The sequence below is a fragment of the Stegostoma tigrinum genome, chromosome 29 (genome assembly GCF_030684315.1).
Source record: "Stegostoma tigrinum isolate sSteTig4 chromosome 29, sSteTig4.hap1, whole genome shotgun sequence".
In the NCBI taxonomy this organism is placed as follows: Eukaryota; Metazoa; Chordata; class Chondrichthyes; order Orectolobiformes; family Stegostomatidae; genus Stegostoma; species Stegostoma tigrinum.
Window position 1 is genome coordinate 35,379,693 of NC_081382.1, and position 19,419 is coordinate 35,399,111.

At 41.0% G+C, this 19,419-nt stretch overlaps 1 protein-coding gene across 1 annotated transcript in view; it reads left to right on the forward strand.

Annotated features, from left to right (window-relative positions):
• LOC125465267 (hemicentin-1-like) overlaps positions 1 to 19,419 on the forward strand; it is a 434,244-nt gene that overhangs the window by 337,291 nt on the left and 77,534 nt on the right. The window contains exons 66-73 of the mRNA XM_048558547.2: positions 874 to 1,057; positions 1,191 to 1,288; positions 6,258 to 6,533; positions 8,614 to 8,804; positions 12,663 to 12,744; positions 13,300 to 13,436; positions 15,163 to 15,304; positions 15,552 to 15,696. Coding sequence (XP_048414504.2) covers positions 874 to 1,057; positions 1,191 to 1,288; positions 6,258 to 6,533; positions 8,614 to 8,804; positions 12,663 to 12,744; positions 13,300 to 13,436; positions 15,163 to 15,304; positions 15,552 to 15,696 — 1,255 coding nt within the window. The remainder of the gene's footprint in view (positions 1 to 873; positions 1,058 to 1,190; positions 1,289 to 6,257; positions 6,534 to 8,613; positions 8,805 to 12,662; positions 12,745 to 13,299; positions 13,437 to 15,162; positions 15,305 to 15,551; positions 15,697 to 19,419) is intronic.

A 19,419-nucleotide genomic window follows, 5' to 3' on the forward strand; every position in this document is an offset into this window, starting at 1 on the left:
CCAAACACTTCTCCAACGTATAAATGGGAATGTTAGGTAAGCCAGTTGTGTGGGATTTCCAACTCACCTATTTTTCTCAAAGTCAACATTTTCATTTCTGAACAATTGATTGTATTGTATTTTAACTTGCCGATTCTACTCATTGTTCGTGGTACATTACATGAAACAGTATAAATGGCAAGTCACTGTTGTAATGTAGCAAATGCAGCTCATGAACGTAGTTATGAAGAGCAGAGGTAGGCCATTTGGCCCTTCAAGCAAACTCCAGTATTCAAAATGTTCATGGTTGATCTGTTTATGCTCTGAATTCCACATTGCCATCTACTCCCGATAACTTTAGATTTTTGCTAGTCAAGAAAATCAATCTATCTCTCCCCTAAAGATAGCCAATGCTTCTGCCTTCAGCATCTTCTAAAGCAGAGAATTCCAAAGTCGGACAACCTTCTGAGAGAAGGGAAATTCCTAATTTTAAAATAGTGTCCCCTAATTCTGGACTCCCCAACACATGTAAACATCTTTTCAATATTCACCTTGTGAAGGCCATTCAAGTTATTGTAAATTGAATAAAGTCACCCTTCACTATTCTAATCTCCAGTGGAAACTAGCCCATTCTGTGTAACCTGTGCTTCTAAGACAACCCACTCATTTTGCATATTAATTCCAGACAGCAACCAATTTTGCACAGAACAAAATCCAAATGATAATAAAATGTTGGCTGAGGAGTTAACATTGGCCAGGAATACTTCAGTTCTGCACTGTAGCAAAAGCCTGGATAAGTGCTTATGTCTCCAGGCACCGACATGCTTTCTGTATAGATTTCCTGTTATTTCTTCATAAGTCCAAATTCAGTTTTTCATTTTCTGATGTCCTCAGTACCTCCGAATATCAGTGGGGTCTCCAGCAGTCCTGAGATCATCACAGCAGTGCCGAATGCAGCGGTTACACTTGAATGCAGAGCTGCTGGTACCCCTACCCCACAGCTCACCTGGTTAAAGGATGGATTACCACTTCCCATCTCATCCCATGTTAGGCTGCTATTGGCTGGCCACATCCTGAGGTAAATCCTTATATGAGTTGTGGCTGATAAATTGTCTTGAAGTCTTTGCGTCTGTGAAGTTGGTGTCTTTGTTTAAATATTTCTTCAGATTTTTACATATAGAGACAAGTTTTATATGAGATCTGTTCCTCAGGATTGCTCAGGTTCAGATTTCTGACACCGGAACCTACACATGTGTCGCTGTGAGTCAGGCAGGCGTGACAGAGCGGCATTACCACCTGCAAGTTCAAGGTGAGCAAAACTTTCCTGTGGAAAATTTGAGTTTAAATCTCCTGCCCTGTGCACTTCATGTTTCTTTTTTATTCATTTGTGGAATATGGCCATCACTGGAAAGGTCAGCACTTACCATTCATCCCTAACTGCCCTGGTGAATATGGTAGTGACTGTCATCTTGAACTGCTGCAGTTCCTGGGGTTTAGGGACATGCAAAGTTCTGTAAGGAAGGGGCTTCAGGATTTTAACCCAGCAGCAGTGAAGGAAGGGCAATGTATTGACAAATCAGGATGATGAGTGGCTTGGAGGGGAGCTTGCAGGTGGTAGTGTACCTAGCGATTAGCAAAACTGATCAACAAAGACAACTATCTAGCATCCGATCGCAACTTTTCCACAGCGATGTGAGTGAAACTTCACCTCTTGTAAAATAAGTAACCAAGAAAATTGATAACGGCAGAGTGGTAGACATTGTTTACTCGAACTTTAGTAAAGCCTTTGACAAGGTTCCATGTGTAACTAATTAGTGAAGTTAGATCACATTGGATTCAGCGTGAGCTTTCCATTTGGATACAAAATTGGCTTAATGGCAGGAGAAAGTAATGGTGGAGGGTTGTTTTTCGGACTGGAAGCCTGTGACCAGCTGTGTTCCACAGGGATCAGTGCTGGGTCCACTTTTGTTTGCCATGTATATAAATTGTTTAGATGGAATATAAAAGGCATATTTAGTAAGTTTGCAGATGACATCAAGTTTGATGGTATAGTGGATACTGAAGAAGGATATCTAAGATTAGAAATGGATCTCGATCATTTGGATCAGTAGGCTGAAGAGTGAAAGATGGAGTTTAATTTGGATAAATGTGAGGTATTGCATTTGGTAAAACACAGAAGGGTGGGACTGATACAATTAAAGGTAGGGCCTTGGGTAGTATTGTAGAACAGAGAGACCTGGTGTTTAGGTACATGATGACAGTCACTCTCACCTAACCTCTGATGTTCAGCTCCTTTGTCCACATTTGGACCAAAGCTATAACTAGATCAGGAACTCAGTGACTCTAGCATAAAGCAAACTGAACGACAGTGATCAAGTTATTCCTCTGGTGCTTGATAGGCACTGTTGATGTAGACCAATCTGGTGATAATAGGCTGGGTTGGATTTAAGAACATAAGCAATAGGTGCAGGAGTAGGTCATTCAGCCTTTCAGTCCTATTCTGCCATTCTGTGAGATGGTGGCAGATCTGCCCCAGGTCTCAACTCCTCTTTCATGCCCATTCCTCACAGCCGTTAACTCCTTATACTTCAAAAATCTATCTACCGTTTGTTAAATACTTGGAGCAATCTATCATTCATAACTCTGTGGGGTAGGGAACTGCAGGCATTTGCTACTTTTTGAAAGAAGAAATACCTTTGTATCTCCATTTTTAAATGAGTGCCTCTTGTTTTGTGTGCCCCAATTTGAGAGTTCCCCACTAGTGAAAACGTCTTCTCAACAACTAGTCTGTAAAAACCACTCAAAATCTTGTATGTTTAATAAAATCACCAGCTACTCTTCTAACCTCTAATGTTTAGCTGTTCTCAATAAGCCACCCACTTTGTCACAGGAATCAATGTGGTGAATCTCTTTTGAACTGCCTCCAATACCAATATACCTTTCCTAAACTTGAAAATCTAAATTGTACACAGTAGTCCAGGTGCAGGCTTATCAACACCCTATACAATTAGAACAAAACTCCGGTATATTTAAGCTCCAGTCCCTTAGTAGGAAAGCCAAAATTTAATTTGCCTTCCTGGTTACGTGCTGCATCCGCATGCTAACATTTTATTTTTCATGTACAAGAATAACTAGATCCTTCAGCACATTATGGAGTCTCTTTCCATTTAAATATTCACCTACCTTTTGATTTGTCCTCCAATTTGCTCTGCTTTTTGTACAAGTAATATATATGGGTATTTTTCTACATTTTGGGTAGCTGCCAGTGTTATAGTTGTATTTGAGCAACTTGGTTAGTCGTGTGGCTCATTCTGGAGCACAAATCTTCAGTATTATTGCTGGAATGTTGTGAGAGCCCACTGTCTTTACAGTATCCAACATCTTCAGCCATTTCTTAAAATCACAATGAATTAATCATATTGGTCAATGTCTAGCACCTGTGATGCTGGGGACCTCAGGAGAATGTTATTCAATGTGGTAAACCACATTTCAACACTACTACTGACCATCTACTTGACTGGATTACTAGAGAATAGACTAAGAAGACAATCTGCTGTCCCATTCCAATGATAGACATAAGAACATGAATAAGGTTACAACACCTTTGAGCCCACTCCACCATTCAGTAAGATTATCACTGGTCTAATTGTGACCTCAAATCAACTTTGCTGCCTACCCCTAGACACAGAATCCTTAACATCACCTTAACTCTGGATGGTCTTTTAAATGTTCACACATTCCCTTTATTGGAAAAGCTGGGGTAAGGGTGATGGCTCATTGTTCGGATCTCCATTAAGATACAACAAGAAGAAGCAAGGATAACAAGTAGTTGCAATTAAGTAACACTGAGATGAGTTTTAAAAGCCTGCAGTTTACAGAAATGTAAACTAAAAGGAGTTCGAACAGTTCATCCACTTCACCAACACCTTCCACCCCAATCTTCAGTTCACCTGGGCCATCTCCAGCACATCCCTCACCTTCCTGGATCTCACAGTCTCCATCTCAGGCAACCAGCTTGTAACTGATGTCCATTTCAAGCCCACCGACTCCCACAGCTACCTAGAATACACCTCCTCCCACCCACCCTCCTGCAAAAATTCCATCCCCTTTAACCCAATTCCTCCGCCTCCGCCGCATCTGCTCCCACGATAAGACATTCCACACCCGCGCATCCCAGATGTCCAAGTTCTTCAAGGACCGCAACTTTGATCGAGAACGCCCTTGACCACGTCTCCCACATTTCCCGCAACACATCCCTCACACCCCGCCCCCGCCACAACCGCCCCAAGAGGATCCCCCTCATTCTCACACACCACCCCACCAACCTCCGGATACAACGCATCATCCTCCGACACTTCCGCCATCTACAATCCGACCCCACCACCCAAGACATTTTTCCATCCCCACCCCTGTCTGCTTTCCGGAGAGACCACTCTCTCCGTGACTCCCTTGTTCGGTCCACACTGCCCTCCAACCCCACCACACCCGGCACCTTCCCCTGCACCCACAGGAAATGCTACACTTGCCCCCACACCTCCTCCTTCACTCCTATCCCAGGCCCCAAGATGACATTCCACATTAAGCAGAGGTTCACCTGCACAACTGCCAATGTGGTATACTGCATCCACTGTACCCGGTGTGGCTTCCTCTACATTGAAGAAACCAAGCAGAGGCTTGGGGACCGCTTTGCAGAACACCTCCGCTCAGTTCGCAACAAACAACTGCACCTCCCAGTCGCAAACCATTCCCACTCCCCCTCCCACTCTTTAGATGACATGTCCATCATGGGCCTCCTGCAGTGCCACAATGATGCCACCCGAAGGTTGCAGGAACAGCTACTCATATTCCGCTTGGGAACCCTGCAGCCTAATGGTATCAATGTGAACTTCTCGAGCTTCAAAATCTCCCCTTCCCCCACCGCATCCCTAAACCAGCCCAGTTCGTCCCCTCCCCCCACTGCACCACACAACCAGCCCAGCTCTTCGCCTCCACCCACTGCATCCCCAAACCAGTCCAACCTGTCTCTGCCTCCCTAACCTGTTCTTCCTCCCCCCCCAAGCCACACCTCCATCTCCTACCTACTAACCTCATCGCACCTTCTTGACCTGTCCGTCTTCCCTGGACTGACCTATCCCCTCCCTACCTCCCCACCTATACTCTCTCCACCTATCTCCTTTTCTCTCCATCTTTGGTCCGCCTCCCTCTCTCTCCCTATTTATTCCAGAACCCTCACCCCATCCCCCTCTCTGATGAAGGGTCTAGGCCCGAAACGTCAGCCTTTGTGCTCCTGAGATGCTGCTTGACCTGCTGTGTTCATCCAGCCTCACATTTTATTATCTTGGATTCTCCAGCATCTGCAGTTCCCATTATCTCTAAACTAAAATACTAGTGTTTCTCATTATTGAGTTTAGAGAACATTAACTTATGTGGTGTAGTGAAGAATAAATGGGAATAGAGACCAGTTAACATCAACCCTCAGGAGCAGCAATGAGAAAATGATCAGATGATCATTATTAATGATGTTAGCTGAGGGATAATTATTGGCCAGGATCTGCCCCACACTTTCAGTTCTGTAAGGGACTTTATTCATTCAGTTGAGAAGGCAGTTGGAGCCACAACATTGTAAAGAGTTCCTGGACTCTCCCTGCTTAATCGTTACTGGGCAAGGGGGCTGCAACAGGTTGTCTCTGGTCCTTAGGACTATCTGTCTCTGTGTCTTAAAGAAGATGTTGGTGCAGTGCTTGGAGCAGAAACAATTAGGGCCAAGGATAATATCAGACACTTTTACTGCAGGTTATGTTTGCGAGAGTAGTTCCAATGATGAGGAACATCAATTACATAGATTGCCGAAGTTGTTTTCCTTAAATAAAATAAGATTAAGAATGCATTTAATGGAGGTGATCAACATCATGAGGCACTGGATAGAGTAAAGCGGGGAAAAAACCTCACTATTTGGAAGAAGTGAAGATGAGAGGCCGCAGATTTAGGTAATTAACCAAGGAAGCAATGAAGTTTTGATGAGAACCTTACAAGTATTAGGTGGTTCAGTTCTCGAGTGTGCTGCCTGAGCGTGTGGTTGATGCAGGCTGAATTGAGGCATTCAAGAAAGAATTTGATTATGTAAAAATGAACAATATGCAGGATTACAGGGCTAAGGCAGGGTAGTGGCATATAGTGCAATGTTCATTTGGAGAGCTGGAATAGACATGACAGGCCAAGTGGCTTCCTTCTGTGCTATAACCGCTTTGTAATTCTATGTTCCCAAATCCCCTTCCCAGTTCCACCCAGATTTGACAATCCCAGAGACTCTGAGAAGATGATGGTCATTAGAGGAGCTTCTGTGTCTTTCACATGTGATGCTAGTGGAATCCCACCCCCTGTGTTATCCTGGTTAAAAGATGGTGAACTGCTGGTGCTCAATGACCTGATTCCCAAGAGTCATGAGAAGAAGCTGCAGTTATCATCTGTTGACATAAGTGACTCTGGATGGTATTCCTGCATTGCTGTGAATGAAGCAGGCAAGGCCACAAGACACTTCAACTTGGTCGTCGTGGGTGAGTGAAATGTGCTCATGAATTTGAAAATGGACAAAATCTCAAAAGGAAAATTATAATTTGATCCAATTGACAATCTGGAAACATATGTAGCTCTACTTGTCCCCTTTTCTCATTAGATCAACATGCATCCTTTCCTCATAAAGCATATTTCTCTCTCACCTTTGGTTTTGATCTCTTCTGATTAATCAACCAAGCCAGTGAGTGGCAGTGAATACCTATCTTCTATGTCTTTACTTGTGTCATTTCAAGTTATAAAAGTGATCAGAAAAGACAATTATACCCCATCCCAATTTTTCCATGCAATATGAAATGAAACTTTACTTCTTGTACAATAATTTAATAACATAGAAAAGAGGAGCAGACTGAAACTATGTCCTTCATTGTTGAACACATCAACCATACAGTATGACTATGTCTCCACATTTCCTCTCTCGTTTTAAATAATCAGAATGTGATGAGACACAGCAGAGGGAGTAACTCTCATTAAATCAATCCTCATGCAATTTCATACTCTAGAGGCAGCTGAGGCAGGGTGGGTAACATTCTCTCCTGTATCAGAAAATTCTAGCCTCAAGTCCCATTCTAGACTTGAATATAAAAATCAAAGCTGACACACCAGTGAAGTTTCAGAAAAAGGCTGCGCTGTTGAATGTGCTGTCTTTCAGGCATGGTATTAAACTGAGGGTCCATCTGCCCTTTCACATGAATATGAAAAATTTCACATCAACATTTCAAAGAAAAGTAGAGAAGTGTACCAACGTTGTCCTGATCTTTATCACTCAATCAACATCACAAAAGCAAGTGATTTGGACAAAGAAACAGAGAAAATAGGAACAGAAGTACACCATTCAACGTGATCCATCTCAGTACCCTGTTCCTGTTGCCACCCATTTTCCCTTGATCCTTTAGCACGAATAAGTATATCTGATTTTTCTTAGAAACAGTCAATATTTTGGCCTGAACAGCTTTCTGTGCCAGAGAATTCCACAGGCCCACCACTCTTTAGGTCAAGAGATATTGCTCATCTCAGTCCTAAATGACCTAATCGGTATCCTTCAATCATGACAGCTGGCTGTGGACACCCCGGTCATCGGGAACATCCTTCCTATGTTTACCCAGTCTAGTCCTGTTAGAATTTTATAGGTTTCTGTGAGATTCCCCCTCATCATCTTCTGTTACTGTTCACTGTCTTCAAATTGCTCACCATGTTTCTTATATTAGAATATTTCTTACAAACAGTTAAGTACTTTTAAGTGTAAAAGATTTCCTGTGGTTATGCAAGGTGCTTTGGAATTTGCTAGTCTTTCTCTAATTGTAAGCCCAAAAGTCTAAGCTCACAATTAATAAAATAGACTATTGCCACTTGTAACCTTTAGCTAGATTGTATTTCAAATTATTATACATCCATGTTTAATTTTAGCAGCTGTTGCCATGACAGTGACCTCCTGGAACTCCATGCACGCTTTAAATATAGATGTCATCAAGGTAACACATTGTCCTTCACATCTGCCCACCTGACATTGATGGGAAGAAAATGTATTCTCTCCTCTGGCTGCTAAAGTTTCTTGAATTGAGCAGTCAACAATGGAACTAAACTACTGTCATATTAGCACAGTTCAGTTGATAATGTCAGTCCCATTCCCATTTGTGGTGACTGCTTCCATTTTGAGTTTTGAACATAGACTGTTGGGCAATTTACACCTATGTATGTACTTTTACTCTGTTGGTAGAGCTCATCACCATGGTTTGTTACCATTGTGATATAAGGGCACTATGATAAATTGTATTCTGAACTCTTGCATGTACCCATGTTTAATTGCTCCAGCAATGGAGGACCTTTTTCACCTACCTGGACCCTAATCTCTGGAATTCCTTCATAAGCCATTTTACCTACATGTCCTCCTTTCAAGACACACCCTAAAACTCACCTTGCTTAGCTTCTTACATGACTTTAGTGTTTTATTACAATCAACGTCTGTAAGAATGGGAGTTGTTACATTCGAGAATAGCTGTAGGAATCATTGGGAAACTGGAAACTTGTAGTGTTTTCCTTCACGGAAACCATTTGTCTTTGTAGAGCCACCACAGATTTCTGACTTTGAGATGCCACAGGAAATGTCTGTTGTGCTAAGTAGTCGACTGGAATTGGCGTGCACAGCAGTGGGAGTTCCTGATCCTGAAATAAGCTGGATGAAGGATGGAGTGCCTCTTGATGGAGCAGGCTTGATGCTGAATGACGGAAAGATGCTTAGGATAGAAAGTGTACAGGTAGATAATTTCTCAGTTTATTGAATTTTATTTCAGACATTTAGGTAGTGATGTTTAAAAGACCTCTGACATCTGTTGAAGTGATTCTATGAACTCACTGCAGTTCATATGGTGTTGGTACACCCATACTGCGGTTAAGGAGACAGTTCCAGATTTTAATACAGCAACGGTGAAAGAATAGCACATGGTTCCAAGTGAGGAACTAGGTATATCTTAGAGAAAAATCTGCCTGGTGGTGGTGTTCCTCTGTATCTGCAGGTTGGAAGTTTCTGTCAACAGAGCTTTGGTGAGTTGCTGCAGTGCCTCTTGTGAATGTTACACATAGCTGTCATTGTATGTCAGTTTTGGAGAGAGTGATTGTTGATGATGTGATTGAAATCAAATGGGCTGATTTGTCCCTTTGGACTTCTTGATTGTTGTTGGAGGTGAATTCATCCAGGCATGTGTACTGTGTTCCATCATGCTCTTTATTTGTGCCTTGTAAATGATGTACAGGCTTTGGGGAGTCTGGAGGTTAGTTACTTGCTGCAGGATTTGCAACCTCTGGCAGTGGATGCTGGATCAGTTGTTAATTTTAAATCTGCGATAGATAATTTTTTGTTAAGCAAACGTATTAAGGGATATGAGCCAAAAGCAGCTATTAGGAGTTAGGCCACAGAACAGCCAAGATCTCATTGAATGATGGAAGAGCCTCGAAAGGCTGAATGGCCTACTCCTAATCCATTGTTCCTCTGAACTGTTCTTGAGGTCACAGTAGCTGGTCCCATTAAATCTCTAGTCAATCAGTAACCCCCAGGATGTTGATAATGTGGAATCATCAATGATAATACTGTTGAACATCATCATAGAATTCCTACAGTATGGAAACAGGTGCTTCGACCCAACAAGTCCACACCGACTCTTGGAGCATGCCACCCAGACCAAACCTGCTAATCTACACATGCCTGAACGCTAAGGCAAATTTAGCGTGGCCAGACCACCAGGTCTGCATATCTTCAGACTGTGGGAGGAAACTGGAGCACCCGGAGGAAACCCGTACAGACATGGGGAGAGTGTGCAAACTCCACACAGACAGTTGCCCAAGGGTGGAATCGATCCCGGGTCCCTGGTGCAGTGAGGCTGCAGTGCTAACCACCGAGCCACCTCACAAGGTGCAAAGATTGGTCCTGCAACATCAAGGCACAATGGTTAGTTTCTCTCTTATATGGGAATTGAGTTAAACATTCTTACTGAGATTTAATCCAAACCCCCAGCTCCCACCTCAAACACAAGGTAACTTGAACAATGTGGGTGGCACGGTGGCTCAGTGGTTAGCACTGCAGCCTCACAGCACCAGGGACCCGGGTTCAATTCCAGCCTTGGGCAACTGTCTGTGCGGAGTTTTCACGTTCTCCTGTGTCTGCGTGGGTTTCCTCCCACAATCCAAAGATGTGCAGGCTAGGTGGATTGGCCATGCTAAATTGCCTGTAGTGTTCAAGGGTATGTGCGTTGTAGGGGGATGGGGGTGGGTCTGGGTGGGATGCAGTGTGGACTTGTTGGGCCGAAGGGCCTATTTCCACACTGTAGGGAATCTAATCTAATGTATTTTGTGCAATAGCAATAAATAGTTATTTTTTTCTTTAATCAACTGAGTGTCGTGACACATGCAGACTACTTATATATGAGAGACTTCTAATCAAATTCTCAGAAGTCACATAAGTAGACTTTATGTTTGCATAATGTCAATCTCACACTCCATCCCCAATTTCACACATTACACATTCTGAAGGCAAAAGAAATCAACTGCAGACTTAATCAACTGTATTCTGATAAAAGGCAGTGATTAAGGGCATACCAGAATTTAACTAGAACCACAGAACCAGCACAACATTGAGAAGCTCTCCCTGCATATCTTGTAGTCGTCTCCTGCTCTTGGAGAGCAAGCAGCTTGCAACTCTTTCTGGAGCCAAGTGGAAAGTAATTCCAATTCCCATCTTGTTGTACAGTTTCTTTAAATTTGCCATAAGCATTCAAATATCTTCTTAAAAGTTATCAATCTGCATGTCACCGTAACACATTAATTGTCAGAAAGGTGAAATGTGAAGAAAGAATCAAAGCAAAATACTCTCAATGGTCAAATAAAGCCTCCTGGCAGGGACTGCAAAGTAAACCCAGCAAGAGGTGTGAGGAGCTCTAAGCAATAACTAAGTTTATGCTCATGCAGTGTGTGGACTGACAATCCCAAAAGGCAGGCAGAGATCTCTACCAGCTCTAGACATTTAAATATCTTAGGCTGCGGCCATACCCTTATGTTTTGCAACAGTGTATGCTCACAAATTCAACAGTGCCACCGTCAACATGCCTGCTATGTTACTTGGATGACAAAGTCCCTTTAAAAAGTTTGGAAGTGAATCTGAAGCTGAAGACGAAACCAGAGCACAGAATGCTCCAGTGAATTGTTGGGCGATTGAGTTGTGTTCTGTTGGGATGCACCACCTAGTAATACAAATGCAAGGTTTTATAACATGATTATGTTTTGTACTGTCTCTTTAAATTAACATAAAACAGAATGCTCTAGAAAAGTGGCATGGTGTGAAGTTGGATTGGAGTCTGCCCACAATTAGGCCAGGTGATGGTTACATGGGACTCAGATCAAGGATCAGTAAAACTCAAGAGCCATGTTTCATATCTGATATCAAAGAGAAAGTCAATTCTTTTAAGCAGTCTGATCTTTAAAATACCCTAACAAAGAGAAAATCTTTCTGAGAGAAAGCAGAGGGAAAAGACTGTTTCTCTTTTAATTACTGGATAGATCATGGGTTGGAAGACATCCTCTGCTCAAAGACTGGAACCTGTGGAAATTTAAGGGCAGTGGTGAATTTGGTGTGGCAAGACCAGGTGGAAGGAATCTCCGGTTAAGCCATGCTGCTAGAAGTCTTCAGAAATTCTTAAAGGCCAGGGGAAATGAAGGTTTTCAATGGCACTGGAAATAATGGCAGAGTAATGGACAGAAGTAAGCCCATTGGAAAGTGATAGGTAAATGTGGACTGTCTCCTGTAAAGACTGACATTTTGTGGAGAGCATGTTGTCAAGTATATTGCAGCATGAGTTTTTTGATTGTGTTAACGTGTTAGTAAGGATGTATTTTCAGTAATTTTAAAGTATTGGTTGCTTTTAAGTAATGTTTCATCAATGTTAATTTTAGTTTTATCAGTTACAATAATTCTTAAAACTTTAAATCTTGTGCAATTCTTCGGTAAATTTGTCACTAGGAATTCAAATCTCTTTTTAAAAGTCATAGTCTCTATGAGGATCATTTCCCTAGCAGGAATGAACTGATTGATCAAAAGGAACATTGGTCCTGCAGGCTTCTGTACAGCATTCACTGAGTGGAGGATTATGGGATCAAACCACCCAGCTGATCTGTCAACAGCAGGTACTGTGTTCCAGGGAGACGACAAGGAAGGAAGGAGACATTCTGCATAACCTAACACAACCTACAAAAAGCTGACCCTGTCATTCATTGAGTTGTCTTGAGATAAACTGTGGTCTTGGACATATATCTGTGAACCAAGATTCTGCAGCTCACATTACGATAGGCAGGTCCTGTTGCCTGTCCTACAAACGTGTGTCCCACAGGGAAAGAATTTAAAACCGGGCATTGGATCACTCATGTGTAATTTCTGTTTGATCTCTATGTGACCCAGTCTGAAAACAGAAAATAACTACTGATTGGTTTATTCTGTGGTTGAAGAGAGGGCAAAATAGCTAGATTGAAAAACATCTAAAACTGCTAACAATTACATCACTTCTCTTTTAATTTGGGATATATTACTGCTATATTATTGGATATAATGTCTGCACTATGATTTATTGTAGGTAGAAGACGCTGGACTGTATACCTGTCTAGCAACAAATCTGGCTGGTGAGGATCAGCTGCAATATTTGGTCAGGATAAATGGTATGGTTATGCATTTAAACATCTCTCTTCTATGCTTTTCTCATAATAAATTACCTTGCCTGTATCTTCATGTTTGCTTTAGCCCTTATTCGTGTCCGTACTGCAGATTGACCCTCAGTCTGCTCCTATATGATGGAGTCTGCTTTCCTTGTGATTTTAAATTCCAGTACTCTGAAGGTCCTTTGTTCTTCACACTATGAATGGCAAAAATGGAATCAAATAATGGTCCTATCACTATCTAGCATTTTTCATAATAATAAAAATGACAGTCCTTTTACTCTGTATCAGAGGAGTGGTTCAAGCATCAGTACCAGTAACTGTGGAACAAATAAAGGCTATTTGTCACTTTATAGCTGGTTCAGTCTGCCCTATCATGGTTTCTAAGATTATCTTCATGTCTCCATAACCTTTGTATCCCATTTTAAATGACTATCTCAGTCCATCTATATCCTCAATTTGATATTTGCATTTTCTATTTCAACTTGATCTACTTCCAATTTATTTCTTGATCACATGCTCAGTATCTCAGTTGTGTATCTATCTGCTTAAATATAGTTCCTCCAAATATCATTGGCTCCAGTGATGCCCAGATGATTACTGTGTTGGCTGAAGAGCAGTTAACACTGGAATGCAAGTTTGAAGCTGATCCACCTCCCACTGTTCAGTGGTTCAAGGATGATGTACCATTACAGGTGAGGAATTTAAAATGTTAACTTAATAGGTACATATGATGTAGTTTTCCAACCGAGTAATACATGTACCATCATAAGATGTCCATATGTATTGCCAATGTTTTGGAAGTGTTGATGTTTAATGGAATCATACCACATACAAACAATTCAAAGTAGGTGAAATAGAACATGTGGCCCCTCCAACCTGCTCCATCTCCTGATTTACGGCTATACTGGAATATTTTTGTGTTCTCTATTGTGAAGATGGAAGCTAAATATTTCTTCAGTTCATCAACCATTTCCTTATTTACTGCAAACTCCTCATTCTCACTGGAGAACGGTGTAGAGGACCAAGACTCAATTTACTTTTTACTTTTTTTATATACCTCTAGAAACTGTTACAATCTGTTTTTACGTTTCTAGCCAGCTTCTTCTGCTACTCTAATATCTTTCTTCTGATTAACCTTTTTGCCATTCACTGCAGATAGATATCCACTATTATATTAACCTCTACACTACCAGCTCTTACTTTGTGTGTTTTGTATATTTTGATCCATAAACTTTATACATTTATATGCTTTTTTACTTAAGTTTGTTGCTTCCCTAACTTCTTTAGTTAATCAGGGATGATATGCCCTCCCTTTAGAATTTTTCTTTTTGGCTGGAATATACTTAAAGAGCATGCTGAACTATTCCCTTAAATGTCTGCTACTGCATCTCTACTGATCTATTCCATAGCCTAGTATGCTAGTTTCCTTCAGCCGCCTCAGCTTTCATGCTCATATTCTTACTTTTATTTAGATTTAAAACACTAGTCTCAGATCAAGTTCTTCTCCCTTTCAAACTCAACATAAATTCTGTTGTATTGTGGTCGCTGTTACATAGATATACCTTTATTCTGAGGTCCAGTCTAATATATCCTGCTGTCTGGTCAATTCTAAAATGTGCTGCTGCAAGAAACTATCCTGAAAGCATTGTACAAACTTTTCATCCAGGCCACTGCTGCCAATTTGACTTTCCATGTTTAGATGTAGATTGAAGTCACCCATGATCATAACCATTTCTTTATTGCAAGCACTCATGATTTCTTCTTACATAACTTTCCCCACATTGTGTTTGCAGATGGCCTGCAGGCATTCCCAATAGTGATTTCCTTCCCCTACTATTACTCATCTCCACCAAACCTATTCTACATCCTGATCATCTGAATCAATGTCCCCTCTAACTGTTGCACTAATCCCATTCATAATTAACAGACCTATCCTTCTATCTTGACCTAGTTTCCTAGTTTCTTGAATTTCATATACCCTACAATATTCAAGATCTGATCCTTATCATCCTACAGCCACCTAACCTTCAACTCCTATTTATTAACTTCATATTTATTTATTCCGTTGTTCAAGCTCAGCAGTTTGCTGCCTGATCCAAGAGCTCAGTGGAATACTTGTGACCCCATTAGATGCTGTAATCATTCTCATGGGTCTCTGAGATGGACAATTTAAGAATCAATTTGACATTGTTTTGTGAGTTTTTAATCTATAGATATTATCAAAGCCGCTAGATGGGATGAAGGTATAATAATTCCAAGTTCCAATGGTTTGTGGCATATCCAGGAATGGTATGAGAGCAGTTCAGGCAGTACAATGTGTTTATCCCATGCCACTCAGAAATCAGAGTATGACCTTGCAGCTGCTGTTGTTACTTTTACCCTTTACAAAACCTGTGTTTTGCTTTTGATTTCTTTTAGGCAAATACTCACATCCAGAATGTGCCAGATAGACAATACTTGCTGATCAGTAATGTTGGGCCCTCAGACGCTGGCAAATACAGTTGCCTTGTTAGCAACGTAGCAGGACAAATGACTCATGTCTTCAATATAGTTATTCATGGTGAGTGCAAACTTGCGTGTTCTTCTGTTCTGCCCTGTTCTTTAGAACCATGAAAAAAGGGATCTGCAGAGATCTAGCAAAGCAATTCCAAATTATGAAGGATTTTGATAAGTCAGAGAAAAATATTTGCACTGGTGAATGAGTTGGTAATAAGTGGGCATAAACGTAAGTCTCATTTATTATTGTACGTGTGTATTCCAGGTGATTATTCCCAGGTTGACTAACTTAGTGTTTTTCTGTATTTCAGTTAGCCCAACAATTAAAGCCAACTCCCCGTCACTGTCAGTCTTTGTCAACCAGGATGCTTTATTGGAATGTGAGGCCGAAGGCATCCCAAAACCAACAGTTACCTGGAGAAAAGATGGCAATTTTCTGCTTGCAGGCAGTCCCAGGTACAGGCAAATCATGGAAAAATCCTCAGTAATTGTCAGAGAAGGACATAAGGCTGCATCCTCCTCCCCAACCCCCACCATCCATCCATGGCAGCTATAAACATGTGAAATTATCCAATCTCTTAATTCTCAAGATTTTGGCTCTATTTCTATTCATGCTAAACTATTTACCAGTGCATACAAATATACAAATTAGTGCTGGAGTAGTTCATTGAATCGCTTGTACCTGCTTCACCATTTACCAAGATTATGGCTAATCTGATTGTGGCCAGAACTTCATATTCCAGTTTATCCAGTATATCTTTGATTGTCTTATCAACCAAAACTCTATCCAACTTAGCATTCAAATATTCAGTGTCCTTCCTTCTACTGTTGTCTGGGAATAAAATTCTACGGACCCTTTGACAGAGGAAAAACTTCATCTTATCTCCGTCAAAAATGGAGATGTTTTGTTTTAAAATTGTGTCCCCTAATTTAGTCTCTTCCACAAAATAAAAAGAAAGTGTCCAATAGCTATCCTGTTTCCTCTGGAGATGTTACATGTTTCAATAAGATTGCTCCTCATTTTTCTAAATTCCAATGGGTACATGACCAACCTGAAAAATCTTTTCACAGAGGATAACTCCTTCATTTGTTAGGAATCAATGAACCATCTCTGTATTTCTTCTAATGCAATCATTTACTTTCTCAAGTCAGGTAACCAAAATTGTGCACAGTATTCCAGGTATGGCCTCATCAATGCTGTATTTAATTGGAGCAAAACTTTCATATTCCATTCCCTAGTAATTAAAAACACTGGATTCATTTTCCCACTACTTTACTGCACTTTCATACAAACATTTTATGACTAATGTATCATGCGAACCAGATTTCTGTTGCAGCTCAATATTTTGCAATCTTTCTTAATTGTAGTAAAATATTGCTTTTCTGATCTTCCCACTGAAGTGAACAGGCCTACATTTTCCTACAATATTCCATCTGACATTTTTTGCCCACCTGTAGTTTCTTTGTGTCCTTTTTACAATTTATTTCCCTACCTATATTTGTATCTTAGCAAATGTCACAACTATACACTCCACACCTTTTGTCCAAGTCATTGATATAGATTGTAAATAGTTGAGACTGCAGCACTGATCTGAGACACTCCACTGGTTACAGCCTTCCAATTTGGAAATGACCCTTTTATCCCTCTCTCTGTGCTTCCTGTTCAGCAACTAATTATTTATCCACTATTATATTAACCTCTACACTGCCAGCTCTTACTTTGTGTGTTAAGCTTTTTAACCAAACATCTTTTTGGAAATCCAAGTGTGCTACGTCCACAGGTACTTCTTTATCCATGTTACTTATTGTTTCTTCAAAGAACTATAATATGCTAATCAAACATGATATCTCTTTCATAGAACTATGTTGATTCTACCTAATTGCATTCAGATCTTCTCAGTGTACTGCTACAATGTTCTCTATAACTGGATTTAGCATTTTCCCCGATAGATGTTAGGCTAATTAATGCGTTGCCACCTGCTTTCTGTCTCTTTCCTTTCTTAAATAGAGCAGATGCATAATTTATTTACCAATCTAGTGAGATCTTTCCTAAATCGAGGGAATCTTGAAAAATTAAATACAATATATCTACTGACTCCACAGCCAGTTCTTTTAGTTTCCTAGAATGAAGTCCATCAAGTACTGAGTTATTTGAATAGTTTTCTGAATAAGCTCCCCTGGTGATAGCAATTGTTTTAAATTCCTCCCTTTTTCACCTGCTGATCGATAGTTATTTCTGGAAAGCTGTTTGTTCTTGTACAGTGAAGGTAGACACGAAATGTCTGTTCAATTCATCCACCATTTCCTACTTTATTATTATTAATTCTTAGACTCTTTTGGGTGGACCCATGCTCACATTAGTTATTCGTTTTAAGTACTTGTAGAAAATCTTGCAAGTTGTTTTTATGTTTTGAAGTAGCTTTTTCTCATACTCTATTGTCACTTTTTTAGTTATTCTTTGTTGAATTTTAACTCCCCAATCTCTGATCTACTACTAATTTCAAATTTTTTTTAGTGTCAATTTCCTCCCTCTCTCTTTTATGGTTGATGTATGTTGCTACTATATGGTGCTGAATGCGAGTGCCAAATGCCTCTGTAACATCTCACCTGAGTTGACATCCATTATATGTGTGCTGTGATGATGATATCAGCAACTTGTTCAGCTTTGGAAGGAGAGCATTACAGGGCTGACCTCGGCGCTTCTTCAGTAACATGTTTTCTGCTTGAGAAAGGAATAAGAACAAGAGGGTATGGAGTTTAAAGTGGCCTGCAAAAAAAAATAACAAAGGTGAAGCGAGGAAAAGCTTTTCAACTCAGTGAGTAGTTAGGGTCTGGTATGCATTGCCTGGAAGTGTAGAGGAGGCACGTTCAATTGAGCTATTCAAGAGGACACTGGATGATTATTTGGATAAAAGTGCTTGCAAAGGTATGAGAAAAATAAGAGGAGTTCGACACTAGCTAATGATGTTCATTTAATGAGCTGGTGCAGATGTGATGGGCCCAATGATTTCCTTCTGTGCCATAACAATTCTGTGACCTGTGATGCAAAACACATGCTTTTTATTCCCATAAATGCCCAATTTTAATTGGTGACTACTTCCACCAGAACAGGAATCTTTGCTGTTTTACTTCCTGGTCTCTAGCCCAAGAATACAGAAGGAACCATACATCTACGCTCGGTTCGCAATAAACAACTGCACCTGCCAGTCGCGAACCATTTCAACTCCCCCTCCCATTCCACAGACGATGTATCCATCCTGGGCCTCCTGCAGTGCCATTACGATGCCATCTGAAGGTTGCAAGAACAGCAACTCATATTCCACTTGGGAACCCTGCAGCCTAATGGTATCAATATGGACTTCATAAGCTTCAAAATCTCCTCTTCCCCCACTGCATCCCAAAACCAGCCCAGCTCGTCCCCGCCTCCCTAACCTGTCCTTCCACCTATCCCCTCCTCCCACCTGAAGCCATACCCCCATTTCCTAACTACTAACCTCATCCTGATCCCTTGACCTGTCCGTACTCCCCGGACTGACCTATCCCCTCCCAACCTCCCCACCTACACTCACCTCTACTGGCTCCATCCCCTCCTCTTTAACTTGTCTGTCTCCTCTCCACCCATCTTCCCCTCTATCCACCTTCAATCCTCCTTCCCCTCTCTCCCTATTTATTTCAGAACCCTCTTCCCCTCCCCCTTTTCTGATGAAGGGTCTAGACCTGAAACGTCAGCGTTTATGCTCCTAAGATGCTGCTTGGCCTGATGTGTTCATCCAGCTCCACACTTTGTTATCTGCAGACTTCTCATCTCTGTGTTGACGGAGAACACCTAATTCAGAATATCCTAAAGACTGAGTCTAGCTCTTTAACTCCCATGATTTGGTGATCACCAATGCTCCAAGTAGTTTAATTAGAAGTGCCCTTTCTTGGAAGAACCCATGCAATTAAGCAGTGATTCCTGCATGAAGGTACAATTGTGGACATCCATATAGCATGAACAAAGTGTTCGATTTGGAAGGATTTTCAATTGATAATTATCATAAAGTTGTGTTGGAAGGATTCTTGTGGCACAGGGGTAGTGTCCTTCCCTTTTGGCTAAGAGACCTAGGCTCAAGTCCCACATGTCCTGGAGGTATGTATTAATATATCTGAACTGGTTGGTTAGAAAATATTTAAAAGTTG